General features: G+C 40.2%; 2 protein-coding genes across 8 annotated transcripts in view; both read left to right on the top strand.

Annotated features, from left to right (window-relative positions):
• The first annotated feature begins 9 nt into the window (after positions 1–9).
• syap1 (synapse associated protein 1) lies at positions 10–13889 on the top strand. Of its 6 annotated transcripts, none has more exons than XR_015925420.1 (12): positions 10–325; positions 1824–1942; positions 3152–3218; positions 3424–3497; positions 4542–4681; positions 5489–5643; positions 6717–6775; positions 7771–7915; positions 8249–8378; positions 10626–10659; positions 12683–12873; positions 13764–13889. XR_015925420.1 is itself a non-coding variant. In XM_088599953.1 (11 exons), exons 1-9 carry the CDS (start codon positions 127–129, stop codon positions 8374–8376), a joined length of 1086 nt encoding a protein of 361 aa, XP_088456079.1. In that variant the 5' UTR covers positions 10–126; the 3' UTR covers positions 8377–8378; positions 10626–10659; positions 12683–13461. The 6 variants fall into 6 exon arrangements, 4 of the variants coding, with proteins under 4 accessions (XP_088456079.1, XP_088456101.1, XP_088456094.1 ...); XR_015925418.1 differs by having other exon boundaries at positions 13687–13889; XM_088599953.1 differs by lacking the exon at positions 13764–13889 and having other exon boundaries at positions 12683–13461.
• The window catches only part of txlng (taxilin gamma), a 21191-nt gene continuing 12339 nt past the window's right edge, over positions 12738–21589 (top strand). The window contains exons 1-2 of one of the 2 annotated variants that reach the window (XM_088599910.1): positions 12738–12873; positions 20894–21152. In XM_088599910.1, the coding sequence (XP_088456036.1) occupies positions 20909–21152 (244 nt within the window). In that variant the 5' untranslated portion in view covers positions 12738–12873; positions 20894–20908. Of the gene's footprint in view, positions 12874–18340; positions 18430–20893; positions 21153–21589 lie in introns of those variants that run through there. The other variant, XM_088599901.1, reaches the window with a different exon arrangement.

The following is a 21589-nucleotide window of genomic DNA, read 5'->3' as shown; positions in this document are numbered from 1 at the left end:
CAACGCGGAAGTCAACAGTCATACATTTCCTGGTGACGTTCTGGACTGGACGCGAGCAGAGTAAACACGGCGAGGCGATACTGTGTTAATTTATCGGTAATATACGGCATTAAAAAAATAACGACAATGTTCAAGGGCTGGGGGTCGTGGTTAGGTCTGGAGAATCCCGCCAGTGTGAAGTCAGAGGAAACTCCTAAAGATGCCGAGAGGTGCGAGGGGAAGGAAAGCGAAGAGGGGGAAAGTGAAGTAAACAAGCAGGAGAGGAGTGTGAAGCAGGAGAGTGACCCGGCGGAGGAGCTCATCCAGCAGGCCAGAGGGCTGAGCGGTAAGATCACAGCACCCGCACGGAAAACACAGCGCATTCCTTCCCTACATGTCCGGGGTTTCGTTGGCAGGAGTGGGGTCGGTGTGATTTATTGCTCGTTTATTTTAGCTCTTTGTCACGACACAAATAGCATTTGTTTAAGGTCCTGTCAATTATTGTTTAGTTCTATTGAGATTATCGCACTGAAAGTCGAAATGAGAATGTCTCAGTTTTAACTGCAACAAAACCGCAAACCGCAAAAGTAGGAAAACGATCAAAGAGAGCCGGCACTGTGCAGTGGTTAGCACTGCTGCCTCTCAGCGCTGGGGCCCCGAGTTCAATTCCCAGGGCAGTATCTGGGTGGAGTTTGCATGTTCTCCTCGTGTTCAAGCGAGTTCTCTCTGTTGGCTCCCGTTTCCTCCCACAATCCAAAGACATACTGGTGAGTTAATAAGCTTCTGGCTAAGTGGGCCCTGGTCTCAGAGTGCGATTTTCTGTTTGTGTCTTGTGGTGGACTGGCATCCCACCCAGGGTGTATCCTACACTGTGCCCATTTTCTGCTGGGATAGACTCTGTTTTTTTCCAAGAAAAGTGTTGCCTTATGTCAGGCATAATGTCCTGCTGCAGTGATATGATTTCAGAATGAGCTCAAAGGAAGGGAAGCAAATGAGGTCTCAGAACGTGAAAGGTTTGGCGCCATAACATCAGACTGACATCAACATCACTACAAGTAGAGTCCTGTAGCAGCTATACACTCCTGCCCAGACCATCGCTCTTGGACTTCCTCATCAGATTGTCTTTTGTGCACAACTTTTAGCATGTCATCATGCACATCTTTCCCGTACTCTCTGACATCTATTAGATAGGTCTACAAAAAACACCACTGAAGAGGACTAGGCTCAACTGATGGCAAGTCTGCTCTAGGTAATAAAATGAAGCCACTGACATACCGAGTGCACAGAAGAGGCTTTGTTGTCTTGATGAGCGGGGCACGTATTTCTGTGTTCTTCTCGGTGTTCACCATAGTTGAATTCAACAGGTTCAATCACCTCATCACCTCAGAAACTCTCTCGCTAACGCTTAGGCAACAAACACATTCGAGTCAAAGTCATTCATTTTGGCCAGTTCATCAGAATGATAATAAAACAGTTAATTACCATGCGAGATTTGTTTATTTTTCTTAAAAAGTGCCGAAATAAAATGACAGTCTGTATTCTGTTATACATCTGTATGTGTAAAATGTGTCCTTATAATTCTCTGTTGAATACTAAATAGGAATATACAGCTATGTTGATTTTCATTGTATGGGGGACTGCGTACAGCCCCACATGCATTTTACTAAAAACTGGTAACACATGTTAAAACTGCTCTCTTATGAAGAATAATTATTTGTGGCAGAGAAGATAAACCTAAAGAATACAGACATTTCTGCTGCCAGCAATCAGCAGAGTAGCACACAATATTTCGAAAATGTACAAGGACCACTGAGGCTGTTTTCTTTGTCTTTTGTTTCTTTTAGGATACCTGTACAATTTTGCTAGCACTGCCACAAAAAAGATCTCGGAGTCAGTAGTGGAGACTGCACAGACCATTAAAAAAAGCGTGGAGGACAGAAATATTGATGGCATTATTGATAAGGTAGTCCTTCTGTCTGCTGCTTACACCTATTCAAACGTCAGTACTTTTGCTTTGCCTGTCAATGTGACAGTGTTGTACCTGGCAGTTTGCCATGTAGGAGGCACTTGTGAATAGTCTGAACATGGCACTTGGCCACATGTGGTGAAAACTGCCAACAGCCGTATCACTCTGCAGCTCAGAGCTGGCAGCCCATTGAAGCTCAGCAGGCGTGAGCCTGGTCAGTACCTGGATGGGAGACCTCCTGGGAAAAGCTAAGGCTGCTGCTGGAAGAGGTGTTAGTGGGGCCAGTAGGGGGCCTGAGTGGGTCCTAATGCCCCAGTATAGCGACGGAGATACGATACTGTAAAAAGGCGCCGCCCTTTGGATGAGGTCCTGACTCTCTGTGGTTATTAAAAATCCCAGGGTATTTCTCGAAAAGGGTGTTACCCTGGTGTCCTGGCCAAAATTCCCATTGGCCTTTACCAATCACAGCTTCCTTATAATCCCCATCTATTAATTGAATTGGCTTTATCACTCTGTTCTCCTCTCCACCGATAGCTGCCGTCACATCATCCAGGTGGGAGCTACACATTGGTGCTGGTGGAAGAGAGTCCCAATTATCTGTAAAATGCTTTGAGTCGAGTGTCCAGAAAAGTCCTCTAAAAGTGTAAGGAATGAATTAAATTAAAATGTAGACTACCAGTTAAAAATCAAATTCAATGATTTTTTTTTAGTTGGTAAAAATCCGAGCCCAGCTTCCGACATTTGATCTCCAAACTACTCTCTGCCCCCTTGCAGTTCTTGTGGAAGAAGGGCAGCACGTGGGTCATTCAGAACCTCTTCATGGAGTTCTTAACTTTATATTGTTACTTTACTACATTTAGATTAGAAGTTTTTGTTTTCTCTAATTTTCGTCTTCTTCTGTGATGCATGTTAAAATTAATTAGTTTGTTTTGCCTCTCCCAGCCTTTTTATTAAATAATGTAGGCTTGTCTTTTTTTGCTGAAATTCACATCAGTGTGGAATTCTTCCCAACAACTCCTTGATGTGTGCAAGCAATGCATCTTAATTAACTAGAAATGTGGAAATAGTTATATTTAAATTTTTGCTTCCAGTGCTCCCACCTCATTCATTAATCTAATTCTGTAATCATTCCAACTCTATGACGCTGCCTGCAGGAAAAAAACAATCAAGATAACGATGTAAGAGAAGATTCTTTTTTTTCCTCAGACGATATTAGGAGATTTTCAGAAAGAACAAGAAAAGTTTGTACAAGAAAAGAATGCAAAAAGGACAGGTGAGTGGCAGTTTTGTATACATCTGTACATAAAGGGCAAAATGTTCTATTTTGCCAGACAGAATTTAACTGTGCTGTTAAAATTGTGCATGCTTGTGCTTCGGAGTGAAAAGACATTTTAGAACTTCAAGGAGTAATCATTCAATTTTCTTTTAAAAAAATGCAGCTTATTAACTTTCTACTCTGTTTTCAATCCTTTTTGAAGACACTGCTGTTCCTCCTTGGGTCGGTTACAGTGAAGAGGAAACAATTCAACAGCAGATTCTGGCTTTATCAGCAGTGAGTACAGAACAAAAGATTGTTGTCCTTTCCTAGAGTGGGAATGATATACTTACTGAGCAAACTGAGAAATAGTCCAGGTCTATTCTAAGCTTTTTTAAAAAAATGGAATCACACTACTTTCTATTTTATATGCAGCAGTTTGAATTGACACTGACCAGTCATCTTACCATTGCCACTCTTGTACTATCCAAGGAGAATGTGAACTGTGCCTGCATACCTCTGACATGCCTATCTGTCAGAACTATAGTGCCTCACAGGAGAACTGACACTGAGGATTGGTCGAGAGCCCTGTTGGCCCTGAGGATACTCAGCTGGTTTTTGGTGGTTTGTGGGGAAACGCCTGTCACCGCCGGCTAATGCTATAGCCCATGCTCCAAACAGCGGCATCTGAGTTATAAGGTTTAACTTCAGCTCGGGCTGGCTGAGCCACTTTCAGCCTTCATTTGCTATTCTTTAATGAGGCCATTACAAAAGTAGACAGACAGAAATGGGCAAGACGCATGGATTGAGAAACACTGTAATCAGTAAACAAATTTGAAATTGTATTTTGCAATTAAAATGTTTGTAGAAGTGGCCGGCACAGTGGTTAGCATTCTTACCTGGCAGCACTGGGGCCCTGGGTTCAATTCCTGGGTGCTGTCTGCGTGGAGTTTGTATGTTTTCCCTGTCTTCTCATGTGTTTTTCTCATGGTGCTCTGATTTCATCCCACAGCCCAGAGACATGCTGGTAGATTCATTGCTTTCTGGGAAATGTGGCATGAGTGTGTCTCTGTTTGTGCCCTGTGTGTGCCCTGCAATAAATGGGCATCCTGGATACTTGGATATTAGGCATCCAGGGTGTATCCTGGCTTGTACCCATTGTTTACTGGGATAGGCTCTGTCTCCCCCAGGACCCTGTAGTCCTGTAGAAAAAGTGGTTAGAAAGTGGATAGATGTTTGTGGAAGTACCCGTTACCTCTATGAAGAGCAAAGCAAAATACAGCATTTCCTTCTGAAGAAGTGTGTTCCCTAAACTGAGGTTTAGCTCCCTCTGTGTTTCAGGACAGGAGAAACTTTCTCCGAGACCCTCCTGCAGGAGTGCAGTATCACTTTGACTTCAATCAGATGTTCCCCATCGCGCTGGTGATGCTCCAGGAGGACGAGCTGCTCAACAGGATGCGTTTCGACCTGGTTCCTAAGCAGTAAGCAAGATGCCTTTACTGACCGAAAATTTCACTTACCAGCTGTTCGCTGGTGGAAATAAAGATGTTCCTCTTTTGTAGTAATTTAGCATCCTTTTCAAGTAACGTTTGTGTTAAAACTCCAAGAGCTTTGTCTAACTTCCCTTAGGGACCTCTCAGCCTTTTTGTTATGGCTAGTTATTCCTTATCCAAGTGGGCTCGTATTATAGGCTTTCTACCCATGACACTTAGCAAACCCTACTGATCTGTGTAAAAAAAAAACGGTCTGGTAGTGTTTGGTTCTGATAATGTCCCTATTACCTGAGACAGCTCATATGTATGTCATTTGTTTGTGATCTTAATCATCATCTACAGTGCAAGGGTTAGTAACTTGAGCACTAGTTCATTCTTATACTATATTTTCCTCATCTGCCCTGTATCTTGCTAGCCTGTACAAAATGAACCTGTTCATAGACAGAAGATCCGTGTGCACAATTAGCAAATCTCATTTTACTTTTGGCCAGATCATTTTCGAGGGTTCTTCTTATGGTTTGATTTGCATGTGTTTCTGCACAATGAGGGCTCCATTTTTGCTGTGTATTTTCCAGCTGCCTTTTTAAACGGTATTTAGCAGTCGGTGAGTCTTAACTCCAGTTAAAAGTATTCATTGCTCTCGGCGTCTAGGATGTCTTTTGATTTTAATACCCTTACACGTAGTGCTTGTAATTATTGTTGTTTAATATTTACATCTCTGTTCTGTGAAAAATATTAGTTTCACCTTAGAATATTTGGGCTTATTTCTGTATTGTTTTTCCTTGTCTCCTGTAGCGTAAAAGAGGAGGTCTTCTGGAGGAATTATTTCTACCGTGTCTCTCTGATAAAGCAGTCGGCTCAGCTCACTGCCCTGGCTGCACAGCAGCAGGCTGCGGACAGGAAGGAAGAGGAGAAGAGCAGTGTCAGTCCTGAAGACGGCCGCCTGACAGGTACCCGTCTGTGATCAGGCTCGCCAGCTGCTGTAGGGCCACGTATTGGGCTGGAAGAGGCCAGAGGTAGCAGTTGAGAAATCTTAAAAGAGGAATACAAATGAGCAAAACGGTTGTCAAGTTTTTAAGCTGGTTTTGTGAAGGATTTAAATAGGCGTGAAAACCTTCAGATACTGTTTTTTATATCTAACACCACCTGTAAATGTTTTTTAGAAGGTAGAAAAACTCACCACCCATAGTAATAAGCTGTATTTCTAGAACTGTTTGTTTTAAACATTGCTTTCTAATACTCTTGTGTTTTCTGGCCTAATACGTGCAATTGATTTGAAAAGGCATTCGTATTGGATTCTAGTAGTTAATTCCTGAAGAGTTATGCAGGCAAACATAGAGCTGCTCTCTGTCCATCCAGTGTGACCAGCTGGAGTTTACTGAAGATGGCCTTCTGTAGCCCGCTGAAATTTGCTAATCAGACCTTTTGAAATGTTCAATTCCAACTTTGTTCACGGTTTAAGATGGCTTTGAAAAACGTGTTACTGTACGTGTGACTTTTTTGTAAATGTGGATTGTGGTAGCGTAGATTTATGTGCCTACTAGCCATAACCACTCAACACAGAAATAGAGAAAAGGTCCAAGAGTCGTTCCTGGATTTATTATGCAAGGTGCTTAAACAAAATAAGGCCTCTGCTCTACACAACATTTATTGACAGAGTGGCCATCCGCAACACTGACTACTGCATACCCTGACTGACCAGAGTGAAGGATAGAGTCATGATGTACAGATCACATCCCAACATTGCAGTTAATATTTATTATACAATCAGCTGCTCTTATTACATCAGGTGACCTATTACAATACAGCTTTTTCAATATTTTACATTGCGACCTCTAGTGGATGCCTCATTGTCATCGTAGTCCCCCTCTCTAGTTCCATAATGCAATTTGCAACAGTAGGCAGAAACAAGAAAAAAAGTACAGCTGGGCAAGTTGTGGCTTTGCTTAGCCGCTCTTTCAGCAGACACTCGGAAAAACTCTTCAGGACAATCAAACACAGTCTGTTTTTTTTTGCTTTTCAGAAATTATAAGACCCAAAACTCCACCCACTGCCATCAACAGCAAACCGAAGCCAAATGAGGTAAAGGATAATGTATGTGGTGTGGAAGTATAGTTATCTTCTAGTTCTCTTTATCCCTGGATGTGACAAGAATCAATGAAATACACAAGTTATGAAGAAACAAAGCCTTCGGTGTGTGATTCGACATGCTGCAGTTGCAGGAGTCTTTGCTTCTGTTCAAAGTGTTGCTCCAGCCTTAGGCTCTGGACAGAACAACTGCTGAAAGATGAACTGCCATCTTCATAAAAATAGTAGTGTATACAAAGCTTTGCATTTGCAAAATAAAGTGTATAATAGTATTTATTATATTAGTAATAGTACTTAATAAACCGTAATACTGTACTTAGTGGTACTAGAAGAACCCTTCTTCATTTATAATAAAAGAACAATTTGCTGTCAAAGGAATTTAATTATCAAATGGATTAGAAAAGTTTCCATATTTTAATAAATGGATATATTTTAAAGATTAATTGTTTGAAACACGATTTTAGTTCATGAAGTAGAAGTTACTTATAACTACTGTTGGAAGTTCAGTAAGTATTTTACACCAAAGAAATAAGATAAGATCACTTTATCGGCCATATTGTGTTAGAAATCCATTGAGAGTAAGGATTAAAAGCTCTGAAATATTTTATTGTGTGCCCTGAGAAGATGAGGTGAATTTTAAGGGAGACAAAACAAATTTAGTAGAAATACTATCTGATTAAATTGTTTCTGTGAAATGTGGCATCAGTCTGTGAAAGTGCTTCACTTTCTTATCTGGAAGAAGGGGGGGGGGGGTCTTTAATGTGCTTGTTTTCAGGCCTTATCTTTTCTCTTTGGTCAACATTCAGTTATATGGAGGTTTTAATATAAGTGCAGTTGACTTGTATCATTCTTGGCTATTCTAAAGAACTTATTATTTTGAGAATTTAAAACTGGAGGATTGGTGCTTTGTAGCTGAATTAGACCTACTCTACTGTAGTGGTGAGTAATCAGTCAGGGCAAGAAAAACCATCCATGTTCTCTTGCTGTAGGATGAGGAGGAGATCTCAACAAGTCCAGGAGTCTCGGAGTTTGTCAGTGATGCCTTTGACTCATGTGATATAAACCAGGAAGACCTGAGGAAGGAGATGGAGCAGCTGGTACTGGATAAGAAAGAAGACGTCTCTGGCCCAGAGGGTGAGTACTGTCACAGGCAGGCCCATACCCAGCACCTACAGTAGTACTGACTGTGCCTCCCCCAGCCTGCCTTGTCTTCCTAGCCAATCCTTTCTTATCTTATTTCAATCTGAAAATATGTTGAATCTAGCTTGAAGAGCAGATTGATCCTCTTTATATAGAACTGTTGAAACCTGCCTTCTAAACTCTGTTATTTAAGTGTTTCAGGCTTTAGTTTCTCTCTCATTGAAGTACGAAACATAGCTACTAGTCTCGTTTCTTCTAGTTTACCTTTGGTAGTGGAGGAGTTTTTGAAGTTTTCAATGTTTCAATGTTGTTTCCATCTTCCTGCAGAAGAGACAGCAGACTGGGAGAAAGAACTCCAGCAGGAGCTTCAGGAATATGAAGTAGTGGCAGAATCTGAAAACAGAGATGAAACCTGGGACAAGGAAATTGAGGAAATGCTGCAGGCAGATGGTTAAGTGTACGTAACTGAGAACTATACAAGTGAACTCTGATCGGCTATATTGTTTTCACCTTACTTTTAACACTATGAAGGACCACGTAAGTTTTAATACTGCATGCAGCACTCACTCCAACAAGCCATGCAGCTCGCCTTTGTCTCTCAACATTCATTGAATTCTCTAAAGAAATGAAAAAACTTTCATTTTTGAAGTTTGAAATCTGGAACAAATTGTACCCCAGTTAAAGTGATTTATGCATTGACACTGAAAGTTTTAAGCTGATATATTTTTAACGTTTCCAGCAAATGTTAAGTGTTTCTTGAGGGTGATTATATAGTTATAATTTTATATCCATTGTGTAATGGGTTCTTTTTTTTCCCTTACCTCTCCTTCCATTTCTAGCGGTTATTTATTTTGTAAGAATATTCCCAAGTTTGTAGACAGTGCCAAACTGCAAACTTGCATATTTGTTTGAGTTTATTGTAATCAGAAATGAATTTATACCCAGTGATTTGTTTTCAATTGGCCTACTATATGTGCTTTTGTTCATTGAATTCATTAATAGATCTCCACCTGATGTAAATGGTTTTGTTTTTAGCTTTATGTAATGCAGGTATTTTTTGCAAACATATTTAGTGTTTTCTTTAATTTCCTTTAACATATTGTTTTTAACCCTTTAATTGGATTCTAGAAACACAATTCAATTTAAGGTGCATTTCTTATTAACTGTCACTGCTGCTACAGGAGGGTGCATGATTGAAAAGACAAATGCTGACAGGGGGAAGTTTGTACTAGTGTTTGTAGGGACCACAGGCACAAAAGACTGCAGGAACCACATTACAGTTTTACAGAAATTATAACCAAGCTATACTTGAGCTCTATATTAACTGTACATCTAAGGTGTAGGTACAGGTAGTGGAAACAGCAATGGAAACGGTCATATAAAGTCACTTAATATGGCGACTGGACAACACAGACAGCCTTGTTGCACTGTGGAATAGTAGAATAGAGTCTGCAGGTGTCTAGAAGTCTAAAGGAGGGATGCAGCACCATTTTTCATTGAGAAAGACAATCAAATCACACCTGATTAATGGAAGTGGACATCCTTCCAGAATACCCCATAACACGATTGGAATTGTATCTGGTGACTGAGAAGGCTGTGACGTAGTGATAACATCAGTGTGATGTTCATCCATCCAGTACCATTAGGTGGAGATCGGTGTCGACCTTGCATTCTAAGAGAATGAGTGTATCCAGACCGTACCAGAAGAATGTGCCCTACAACATTACTGGACCACCAGAACCTTTCACTGTTGGAACCAAACACTTAGGTCTGTAGAGTTATTTAGGTCGGCACCACATGTACACACATCTGTTTGTCAAAAACATGGTAAAGGATGATTAATCTGAAAAAAACTACATTTCTCCACTGCTCAGCAGTCCATTGCCTGTGCATCACCAGACTTGCAAACATGCCGCGCCAGGTGTGATGAGCATAGATGAATGCATAGACGTCACAATCCTGGAAAATGCCCTTCAACCTGTGGTTACACATTGCTGATGACGTCTTTCCATTGGAGTTCCATACTGACATCACCTTATACACCAATGGTTGTGCAACATCAATAAGTTCAAGTGACATGGCCAAATAGCCCTAACAATCATCCCTCTTTCAGCATCAACGTAGTTTCTTCCAGCAGCCATGTTAACAAAAATGTAGGCAGCCTGACCTGTCCAGCATTTTTATACATGACCCTTACCATGCTGGGATGTTATTTGCTTATTAATGCATAACCAGCACCTGTTTGGATGTCCCTGTTTTAGCATATTTGGTGACTTTCATATGCCCAGAGCTTTCCATTTTTTTTTCCCACTACCTTGCCCATTTCAGATGATAATGATTCAAACATGACCTGTTTATTTGAAAAAATAATATACCTTATTTTCCTAAACCTAGATGTTAATGAATACTCAGGAGGCCAGTTGCTTAATTTTATGCTCAGGAGTTTCTTGAGATTAAGGGTGTGGTGATGGAGATGTAGTAGGTGGTGACCTCGTTAAGAAAATGGTGTCCAGATCTAAAACTTAAGGCATTTGATGCTTTATGAAACCAACCCCAGAGTGTCAGCTATCTGGATCTGTATGTTAAGGTGACAGGAGGGTTAAAGTAGAGATGTAAATTGTGAGAGTAGACAACAGACACTGCCTACCCTACACAAATAAATAATTTTAAAATGTGTATTATCTTGTATTTTCTTCTTTTTTAGTGTCGTTTAAAGCAAGGTCACCGTTTGCCATTTGGTAAGAGCAAGTTATTTACTATAGTTGCACTCTGACACTGAGAAACTGTAAAAAAATAAGGACTTACAAGTGGCAATTTTTTCTCTCCTATATATAATTGCCCAAAATGACAGAGTATAAACATTTTCTCTCTTATGTTCCAAGAACAGGCAGAGTAAGCAGAGGACGGGGCTCTTTTTGGCCTTGTCAGTTCAGTCTGTGTGAGATGTCATGAATAGGCTTAATTCGATTTAATTTGATTTTGCCCGTTTTTCCATTCAAGTATTGATCACACTGGTGGGGAAAGAACCTGCAGTGGAGTCAAAATCAGAGCCGATATTGCAAAGTTGACGATTCTGTGTTTCAAAGATACTCTATCATGAAAGAAACTGAATTAAGAAAGCCTGAAGGTCATCCTAAATATCTGTATTAGAGAAAGGGCCGAATCACAACAATTTATGCCTGGAGTGCTAAAAAGAAGAGCAACTCATTAGGTGAGCACTGTGAACATGCATGAGGTTTGTCCATTCTTTTAATCACCGGCATACACTTTCTTTACTCCCTTTTGGGATCAGGAACGTATGCAATAATTAATAATAATAATTGCTTACACTTATATAGCGCTTTTCTGGACACTCCACTCAAAGCGCTTTACAGGTAATGGGGATCCCCTCCACCACCACCAATGTGCAGCATCCACCTGGATGATGCGACAGCAGCCATAGTGCACCAGAACGCTCACCACACATCAGCTATCAGTGGGGAGGAGAGCAGAGTAATGTAGCCAATTCATAGAGGGGGATTATTAGGAGGCCATGATTGGTAAGGGCCAATGGGAAATTTGGCCAGGACACCGGGGTTACACCCCTACTCTTTTCGAGAAACAGCCTGGGATTTTTAATGACCACAGAGAGTCAGGACCTCGGTTTTACATCTCATCCGAAGGAGGCGCCTGTTTTACAGTATAGTGTCCCTGTCACTATACTGGGGCATTAGGACCCACATGGACCGGAGGGTGAGCGCCCCCTGCTGGCCCCACTAACACCTCTTCCAGCAGCAGCCTTAGTTTTTCCCAGGAGGTCTCCCATCCAGGTACTGACCAGGCTCACACCTGCTTAGCTTCAGTGGGTTGCCAGTTATGAGTTGCAGGGTGATATGGCTGCTGGACCAATAGCTGATAGAACTGAGGCCACCTAGAGACAAGGAGAAAATTATTTTCTTTGCTGAGAATGAGTTAGTGCCTAAGCAGTAAGGCTTTTGTTGGGTTTCTGAAACGAACACCACACCAGCCGCGTGAGCTTTTAATATAGGGTTCCCAATTAGGCACTGGCGGTGAACAGCGGTATCACAGTGAAAAGTGTTTTTTTGCTGCTGTGTCATAGCACTTAGTCAGAAACTGTCATTTCTACCTGAGAATATTTGGATATCAGAAAATGGTAGGTAATTAGATATTGTTAGATAATGTACTGTTGTTACCCAGTCTTCATATGATGTATAAATTATTGGTACATCTCTGTAGAGGGAACACATATTATAATGTGGTATTTAGATCACTTACAAATACTGGCAATGGATGCATTTATCTTGTAGTTTTGAAGACATTGATTGTGGTTGTGTATGTTTGAAGTTGTTTATAAAACATAAATACATGCAGAGTTTTTTTCTGAACAATGCAATTCAAATTTCCTGTTTTTAGTTATATTATACATTGCAAGTTAATAATTGTTCATAGTTGTACATTAAAAGATTTTAATGTAGGGTTGTGATTTATTTTGAAAACCTGAAAAAGCAGCATCAGTGCTGCATGCAGTGCTATTTATGTTAAATTTTACATCAGTAATGAGCAGATAGGATTGGAGTGGTAGTGTTCCTTGGGGTAAAAATAATGATGAGTCCAAGTCATTTAATAAAGACACCAGGTGCTAAACGTGTGTTATTGTAGGTGAGTTAAAATTGGCACATTGCTCTGATTAACAATGTCTATAAAAAGCCATTCAATAATGTGATTGTAATGCAAGAACAGTAAAGATATGATCATGTCCAGTTCGAGAAAGATGAAGACCGCCTGGTTGTTATCAGCTTGATTGACGGGGGAGAGAAGTCTGTGAGAGACGTTGCCCTGAGAATGAGATCTTCTGCTTCACCAAACACCTGGAGAGGCCCTGTGAGTGAAGGCTACATCCTGGAAACCAAACAGTCAACCACACCAACCCAGGACTGATGCATCTGTAAAAGGTGTGGCTTTGTTTTGTTTAATACATATCATTCAAAGAAATACATCTCAGTTTTCGTTGGTAGGGAGGTGGTCTTTTAAGTTCTTATAAATAGCACAGCCATTGAGTCGTTTTTTCCTGTTAAGAATAAAATGGAACTTGTAATGGATCTATTCTGAAAATTTTGGAGTGCTAGGAAAATGTTATTCTTCATGCTAACCAATACTCTTTGATACCAGCTGACATCGGCTTCCTTATGTCTGCTAGAGGACCTATTTGTCATTTATTCAGTTTTATTTAGTTGTCACTACAATAAGCAAGAGGTGCTAAAACACCCACGTTATTTACAGCCGCCAGCTGGTAGCTAGTAAGTGATGGCTTACTCTGAAAGTGAAGAAATACAGTGTCTCTTTAGAGGTATTGTTTTCACATTGACCAGATTTTTGTTTTTTTGTACTCTTGATCTTTTCATTATACTGATAATATGTTTTGTTTGCACAGTACAAAAACAAAAAGGGCCTGTTTATAAGCGACTTGTCTATGCTTAATTGAAAAAAGTATTTTAATTATGTTTGGGAATAAGACTGGAAATTAAACTCTATAAACTTAAGCTTTGTTGCTGCATATTTTATGTTCTCTTTTCACTCATCTCTACTTCACAAGTAGTGCTGTCAAAACAAACCCTCAATTTAAAAGTAAAACATGAAACACAGCCTTTTGTATGGTCATTTTTGTATAGGATACGTAATTGTTTATTAAGTGTTATTTAGCATTTTATTGGAATCCCCTTATTGTAAAGCTGTGCAGAACAACTATACCACTTGATATGTTCCAGGTCTGAAATGTTCTGCGGTACTTCAGAGCAAAAACAGTCTACTCTTATGCAGTTAATTCGATCTTTCTTACCTTCAGATGATGCTCGCTGAGAGAACAACCTAAACTGATTCTGTTTCAAATATAAGGTACACCTGAAGTATGTAAGCATATGTTAATGGAAAGAAATGTTATAAAATTGAAATAAAAATTGAGAAAAAATAATGCATGAACTAAGACAATTCATACAAAGGTTTGTCACTGCTCACCAGTAACCTGAATATTTTCCTAGTCATCCAAAATAGTACTTAAATTAGTAATGTGAGGTAATGTAAAATAAAGCAAAACCTGTTTACTACAGAGTTATGTATTTTTAGCCTCACCTAAATGTTAAACACCAGCATCCATAAGAATAATAACCCTGAGGCCAGGGGCCAGGGTCTCTGCAGGATTTCTATCACTTTTAAAGCAGCAGCACCTGAAGAGGAGTGAGATCTTGGTAAATTAGTTCAACGAAGCCAACAAAAAGCTGATTTAAGTCATCATGTGCTCCGTTGAAATTAACATCAGCCTCCAGGACAGGGGTTGAACCTTATTCATTTAAACAATCACTTTTCTTGTATTAACAGTTTCCAGAATTTATAGCTACAGTGGTTTAATTTGTAAGCACAATAAGACTGCAATAGAAATTCCCATATAACACAATTATTCTCCTTCTACTGAATTTCTAAAATGTTTTTGTTTTTTTTAGGGGGGTTCAAAATACATGGTCTTGAATGCCAAGATTATGGACAAGAAAGCCTATTTAGCCTCAGACCAGGCCTATGCTGAAGTCAAATTAATCGCTATATTGATGTCATGATTGCACTGATATCAGCAATCAACAGAACCTATTACGGAGTTATACTTCAAAGGCAAAAGGAAAAATAACTATTCAGCTACATAAACTACTTCTCATTTTAGCACCTCATAAGGACAGTCATTGTAGGGGGTATGATGAAGGATTAATTTGCCAGGAAACCCTGCTGCTGACTTGAGACCTGTCTTTTATATTGGTTAATCCTTTAATCTCAGCAGGAGGACTAATCCAACAAAATCCTCAATGAATTCCTGAATTGTACTAAAACCATCAAGGAAAAATGACCGAGAAGAAATTGATATAAACCTAACAGACACAAAAGCACACATAAGCTACAAGCTCTCACAAAGTGTGCCGCACATTTAAAATAGTCATCAAATTGAGATGAATAAAGTTTGTGCATAAGAACGTAGGAAAGGCAGAAGACAGGAGGGTCCATTTGGCTGGTCATGCTTTTCTCCTAATTCAGTAGCAATGTGAACATTTTGAAAAGAGTGATCAAATTGAATTCAGCTGTTTCTTAAAAGAGCTTAGATTTCCAGATAACCACAACTCTGTGTAAAGAAGCATTTTCTGTTCTACATCCAAAACAAACTCCACGTTAGTTTGCAGTTGTGACCCCACATCCTTGTTTCAGTGCTTAGCCCTTTCTCTGCCCCTTAGGATTTTAAATATTTGACTTGAAACAAGACGTGCTCTATCTAAGTCCACTTTGACTCTTAAAATTGCATCATTCCACAAACGTTCTTGCCCTTTAGCTCTATAATTTCCATAACTTTACCAGTAATAGAAATAAAATTGATTTGCCTGTATTTCTGTATTTTCCTGGTACAGTTTTGTCTCCCTTTTTATAAATTGGTGTTACATTTGCAGTTGAACAAATTGCAAGTACCATTCCCATTTTAGTGAGAGAAGAAATATCCTAGCCAGGGTTCTTGGATTAATATCCTGTATTTCCTGACTGGGTACATGCCATCAGATCTATTAGTTTTTAACCACGTTTTCCCAGTAGATCCTCAGTGTCAGGAACAGTTAAATTACCCAGTGCCATCTTGTGTTGTAGAAGCATGAAATATTCATTCAGTATACTTGCTATACATTTATCTTCTTCTGCTTTTATCTTTGAAACTGTTTCTGTATTATAGCTCTTTTACTATTGTAGTGCTGTTGTACTATTATTGCTTTTGCTGCTTTTGTCAATTGACAACTGCCAATTTATATGTCAATTTATATAAAATAAATGTCTTTTTTTGCCAGCTGCAGCTTAGTACACCCCTTTTCCATCTTTGAATCTTGGGCCCTTTTATACATTCGGCAGTGTGTTCTGGACATTCTGATTGTTTTCCCAATTTCTCCATTAAACTGTGCCTTGGACTTCATTATTTTAGATATAAACACATTTTCAGCCATTAATGTGTTTTTGCAGTATGAACATCCTTCTGCAATTGAAAGTGAATCCATCTGTTCTCGGTGTACCACTTCAAAACTCTGCCTTATTCCTTTGTAGTTTTTCAGAATCATGATGTAGAGGTTTTAAGTATAAGTAAAAATATGCCATATTATGATAACAATTTCCCAGTTGTTCTATCACATCTTCTTTCCTTCCATCCTTCCCTCGCTAGGCTTCAGTTATTCCTAAAAAGTCTTTGTATCCTGTTACTGTTGTAGCTTTGATTTCAGCGTCTCTTTACTGACGGATACAGGTCAGAAGATGAATGATACTATAATGTTACATGCAATTATTGCTTAGAACAATTGGAACATTAGGAATTTTCAAAGCAAAGTGCAATTCCTCCCATCAGAGCTGTTAATATTTCTACGCTAAATGATTTTGTCATAGCGCAGGATGAAGACGAATTCTGAAAGATCATTGAATTAAGCCTTCAAATAGTGTCTTGGCTTTTTTTCCTCCAAAACATCAAGAATTGTGTGTAAAAAAACCAAAGCGCAGAATCTACTATTAATAGCTTTCCTTCTGTGTCATGGACAGTTCATTACCCCTAAATGCAGGTACAGCTGAGTATATCACCTAGCAATTTTAAGGGCGCTAGGACCCTTTTTCTCCTGCAACATGTTCTTTTTTATCTACTAGAGCCACCAGTGGACCCACAGACCAGACATAATACATAATATTACATAATATACCTTTTTATTACAGTCTATTAATCTAGCCATCATAAATTGTATCCCCTTAGCACAAAGATTTATATAACTCTCTACCTGACACACAGACCACATAATGCAAATTACCCTCAAAGGCCTAATGATTGTATTGTTCACTCGCAGAACAATTCAAGAACACACATGGACACTAATTACCAAAACCAAGGTCCCAAAGGAAAAGTAAGCAGCATTATTCTTTGTAATCAGCTTAGGTTATTGAACTGGTGTCAGCTTTCACTGTACCACAGGAAAGGCTGGAACTCTGTAGTCTTTCAGTGGTTCTTAGATGTCCTCTTAGTCTTGGCCGTCCTGAACAATGTGGTCCCGTATGATCCCTCCTCTACCCGGTTTTAGGCAGAGGAAGGAGGAAGATGATTCTGGGACCTTCCTCTGATGGTCCTGTGTGATAATTATCGAGTGTCTATGCAAGAACCTTTGATCCATGGGGCAGGAAAGACAAATGTACCACCCTTATGGAGACAATGGCTAATCTATGTAAATTTAAAGTCGGCACAATCCCTGACACCTGTTGTCCCACACCCATATTTTGTCACCCTGTGACACAATCACAAACATCGACTTTGAAATCCCTTTAGAGTTTTAAAACCACATTTACGTTCTGGCTTTAGTTAGCCTTACAAAAACTCAGCACTGAGTCTAAATCAGCCAGCTTTCCTTGGTTTGGGGCTTTCTTTCCCCCCCAAAGAGATTCCTCAGTACCAACAGCCAACATTAAATCCAACTGAAATTAATCTTTTTGCAAATTGTTACAATTTATTACGTTTTTAGCAGTAGAAAAGAAAATGAAATTAAGTAGATTACAGATCCACAGCGCCAGAATATTTGACTAGACATGGGTCGGCGAGAGGTGCTCTCTTAAGGGTATCGATGTTTAAGCATTAAAAATACAATTATTGCTATTGTTTCCAGTACTCATTTGTCGCTTTTAACACTTCTAAGTATACATGACGTGGAGACCAGCCTTGTATATAATATTCAACACGTTTGTCTTTGTCATAAATATAGCCACTGTTGAACTTTATTCGAAACTCTGTAACAGACCATGCGTATTTATTTCTTCCCTGCAATGATGGCTCCTTTTAAAGATATAATGTGAACTTCGTTTGCTCTTCAGCATCGAGAAAGACGGAGAAATCAGTTGTCTAAACAATATAAAGTCACCTCTCTGAGGAGGTATATTCAGCAACAGGTCTGTTCCGCCAAACCCACAAATGAATAGTTCAGGGTAGTGGTCAGAAAAGGGAGAAAAGACTGAAAAGGTCGCAAACATGAGCAACGTCGTTTCATAAAGCAGACTTCACCACAAATGAAAAGCTGCATTCGCTTTCCATGCCACTGATATCAATTGTGACATTATGGTCTTTATTCAGTAGATTAAAAAATGTGTTCATTTGTATCTTTAACTACAAGAATGTTTTTTTGCTGTGCATTTTGGCTAAACAAAACTAAATTTCTCTGTACGCGCATCTCGGAATGGGGGCATCGCGGTACCGACCGAAACCACATTTCCTTGTTTTTCACTAATATCTGCAGACCTGCAAAAATTATGTTTTCCAATTTAAAGGTAATGCATTTCAGCGATGCCGCACACTGATGTTTTCATTACCTTAGTTTAAGCCCCTCCCCTAATTCTTATCTACATTTTTCCCAGTTCTTGTATTTCGTCACATCATGGCGACGCACTCTGAAGCCAGGGTCGATTTAAACACTGAAAACATTCAGGTACCGCTGTTCTGCTGCCGCGATTGTGTGACGGTTTTGGTCCGAATGTAAAACCGAAATGAGGACAGATGTTGAAGCGTAAATTAGTTGCAAGAAAGGAAAAAGTTAATTGAAAACCGCTTTAAACCAGGAAATGTATGTTCCATACCGAAGTCCACAGCAGGTTGCTAGTTACACACGCTCTGGCTCCGTAGTGCTTTACCTTTATTCGCGTGTTAAGGGGAAACACGGCTTGCACAGGTTTTAAATACACGTCTCATAACACAAAAAAAACAACAAATAAGCCGGCCTCGGTTACAACAGAATGTCGAATAAATATGCGGTTACGATCGTCGTTGTTTCATTTTTTATATTTAGGAAATTTCCGCTTAGTCCTGCACTGATAGTGAGGCCCGAGTGAGATTAAAATGTAGCTACTTCGGTACTACAGTACAGAGAGTAAGGCACTGTTAAGATAAACACGACATACTTGTGTATGGACCTCACCGAATACAGTACGTTGTAAATACCTTTGACCCGTATAGTAATGCCTAGCGAAATGGCCTAAAGGTCAAGGTGTCTGTGTTTTTTCGCAGATGTTCACGCAGTTTTTTTTTTTGCTGTATACAGTTTCTCTGTTGTTGCGTAATGACCGATATAAATGAAACTTAACTGCGTATCGTATTGCAGCTTCAAACTTAGTCCTCGGCTTTATATTCACCGTGTAGAAGGTGGTTTTAAGTCTGGTTTCCTTCATTTTTAAAACTACGTTAAATAAAATAAAGAGGCATTTTACAACATCAGGGCTGAAACGAATGTACTTGTGAAATGTGCACGGTGAATGTGGCCTGCCGGGTTTCGGTGCTTAAAATTGTAAAATTAAAACGATTATTCTGGGGTCTGTTATCGCTTTCTTTTTTTTTTTGACCCGCTCGCAATTATGCTAAACTCGCGTTTAAGAGCCCGGAGAGCGTCTGCATGGAGCTCTTGTGCGCGCTGTTGATGCTGCAGGGAAACACGTGGTGAAGTCGGAGTGTGTTGGTTCTCTTCATGCCTGAGGAATAATTTTGGGCTGTTTTAATACGGTTGGGAATCACGCGGCACCGCTTGTTGAAACAGCAGCCATAAAGACATTTTGGAACTCCGAATTCTTCCTCTGTATTGTGTTTTACTTCCTTATAACACATATTCAGCTTTCATAACTGCGTAGAAATATGTTGACGATTTAACATTACAAATCTTCTCAAGGTGTTCGAGAAGTATTTCCTCTTTCACAATAGTGTGACATTAGTTAAGAAAGAAATTACATGCTGTATGCGTGTATATTTTAGACTGCATCGGAGCCATTGAAGCTATCTAGTGGGCGCAGGCTGGGGTTTAACCCTACTGTCTCCTGCTCTCTGTTAATTCGGTGGAAATGTAATTCTTGAGTGAATTTTTCAGTTAAGAGTGCGTTCCTCTGCGCAACACATTAGCTTTCCCTGTCTGAAATGTGGAGTCTTTTGCCTAACGTGAGACCAGTTTGTAAGATGTGTACCAATTAATTAACCTGTAGTGCATCTATTCATATAGTAATTTGTTACTGGCCTCATCTGCCTTTTATCAATACATCTATTCCTATCTTTACACATTGTTTCCTAGTACATTAAACTAAAATGTCTGCTGTCATGTACAAAAAGGATGTGATGCCTCCTAGTTTAACAGTTTATGTAACAAATGAATCCTGTATCATTGCAAGCACGCTGCCCCACAGCCTGACTTCATTTTTGGCAGATCTGACTTGACTCTATGGCAACTGATGCAAGGATATAACCAGCATTTTGTCCTAACTAACGGTGCAGTTGCTGGAACACCAAGAATTTCTGCTTTTTTCTAGTAGTAGAGATTTATTTTGTTTCAGAAGCTTATTAAGTCCTTTTATGCAAGATGTACAGCCAGGAAAATGATAAGTACGTCTTGGGGGAAAAACAAACTCTTACAGTTGGAAGTTTCTTTTGCTTTTTGTGACTTAAGTTAAATCCAACAGATGAGGCCAAGACCAACAGCTTTTATATTGAAAACCTAAATCCTTGGGCACCTTTTACAAGTACCAGTGATTGGAATTGATAAAGATGTCAATTAATTTTGCATGGTTAAGACTGAAAGGGATATTTGTAGTGCTGAGTTTGATTCTTGGCAGTATCTGTTGCTGTTGATGTTCCAGCATTGCCGCCGTGTTCTGTAAATGTTTCAAAAGGCTGTTTTCTTTGCAGTCTATAAACACGCACTGGATTTTGCGAACAAACAACTTTGGTGAAGAGAATAACTTCCTTTGTCCCAATCGCTGTGCTCGGCAGGTACCATAGTATTACATATCGGAGACAAAAAGCAGCCACTGTCTCAATCTGCGAGTTCAGATGCTCAGTTGCGCTGTGAACGTTTCTCATTCAGACAGGGGGGCTTGACTCTCGTCTCTCTCTCCCTCTCCCTCTCCCTCCCCGGCCAGTTTGGGAGCCGAACCATGGAAAGCGCGGGAGTGTGTGGGATGGGCGTGGTGGCGCGGGGCCTGCTGGTGAGTGCCTCGTGCCCCGAACTGGGCAGGGGTCCCTGTCGGGACGAGCTGGACGGCTTAGGAGAGGAGGAACCCGCCTGCTGCGCCGGGGGGTCCCGAGGAGAAACGCCTGGCCGCGAGGACTGCCGCCTGGACCCTCCTGACGGAGAGCAGGACCCGGACACGGGCAAGAGCAAGGAGAAGAAAGGTTTAGGTAGGCTGTCGGACAAGGCGTTTTCGAGGGATAAGAGGGGGCAGCATTTCCCAGTTTGTGAAAGATGTGGAACCAAGAATCCCGGTGTTTGATGTCTGGTGCTTCCCAGTACCGGTAAACAGGAAATGAGATCAGAGAAAGCAGCGTTAGCTCTGTCTGGTAGCCTGGTCTTGTCAGATCTGTGAAGATAAGTCAGGCTAGGCCTCGTCAGTACTGGGAAGAGAGGCCTCTAAGGAAAAGGTGTGGTGGACCAGTAGTTGGCAGTCTTCCCTCCAAGCCAGAATTCCCAGTGCAGTGGCCCACTGTAGTGTGGTATAGGAGGTAGTGCTCTTCAGATGAGATGTTAAAGTGAGTTCCTGAATATTTTGGGGATCCCATATAGTCAGGGATATTAGCATTGTAGTGTTAACCCCAATGTCCTGGCTGAATTCCACTTT

This window comes from Lepisosteus platostomus, chromosome 2 (assembly GCF_059453375.1).
Source record: "Lepisosteus platostomus isolate fLepPlt1 chromosome 2, fLepPlt1.hap1, whole genome shotgun sequence".
Lineage (NCBI taxonomy): Eukaryota > Metazoa > Chordata > Actinopteri > Semionotiformes > Lepisosteidae > Lepisosteus > Lepisosteus platostomus.
Note: the sequence above shows the minus strand (reverse complement) of the source record. Positions and strands in the feature narration are given on the sequence as shown.

Excerpts from the sequence above, each read along its gene's own strand:
- syap1 (XM_088599968.1), top strand. The coding sequence starts at position 127 with ATGTTCAAGGGCTGGGGGTCGTGGTTAGGTCTGGAGAATCCCGCCAGT. Across the intron at positions 1,943-3,151 it reads TTGATGGCATTATTGATAAG|ACGATATTAGGAGATTTTCA; the intron begins GTAGTCCTTCTG and ends TTTTTTCCTCAG. Across the intron at positions 3,498-4,541 it reads AGATTCTGGCTTTATCAGCA|GACAGGAGAAACTTTCTCCG; the intron begins GTGAGTACAGAA and ends TCTGTGTTTCAG.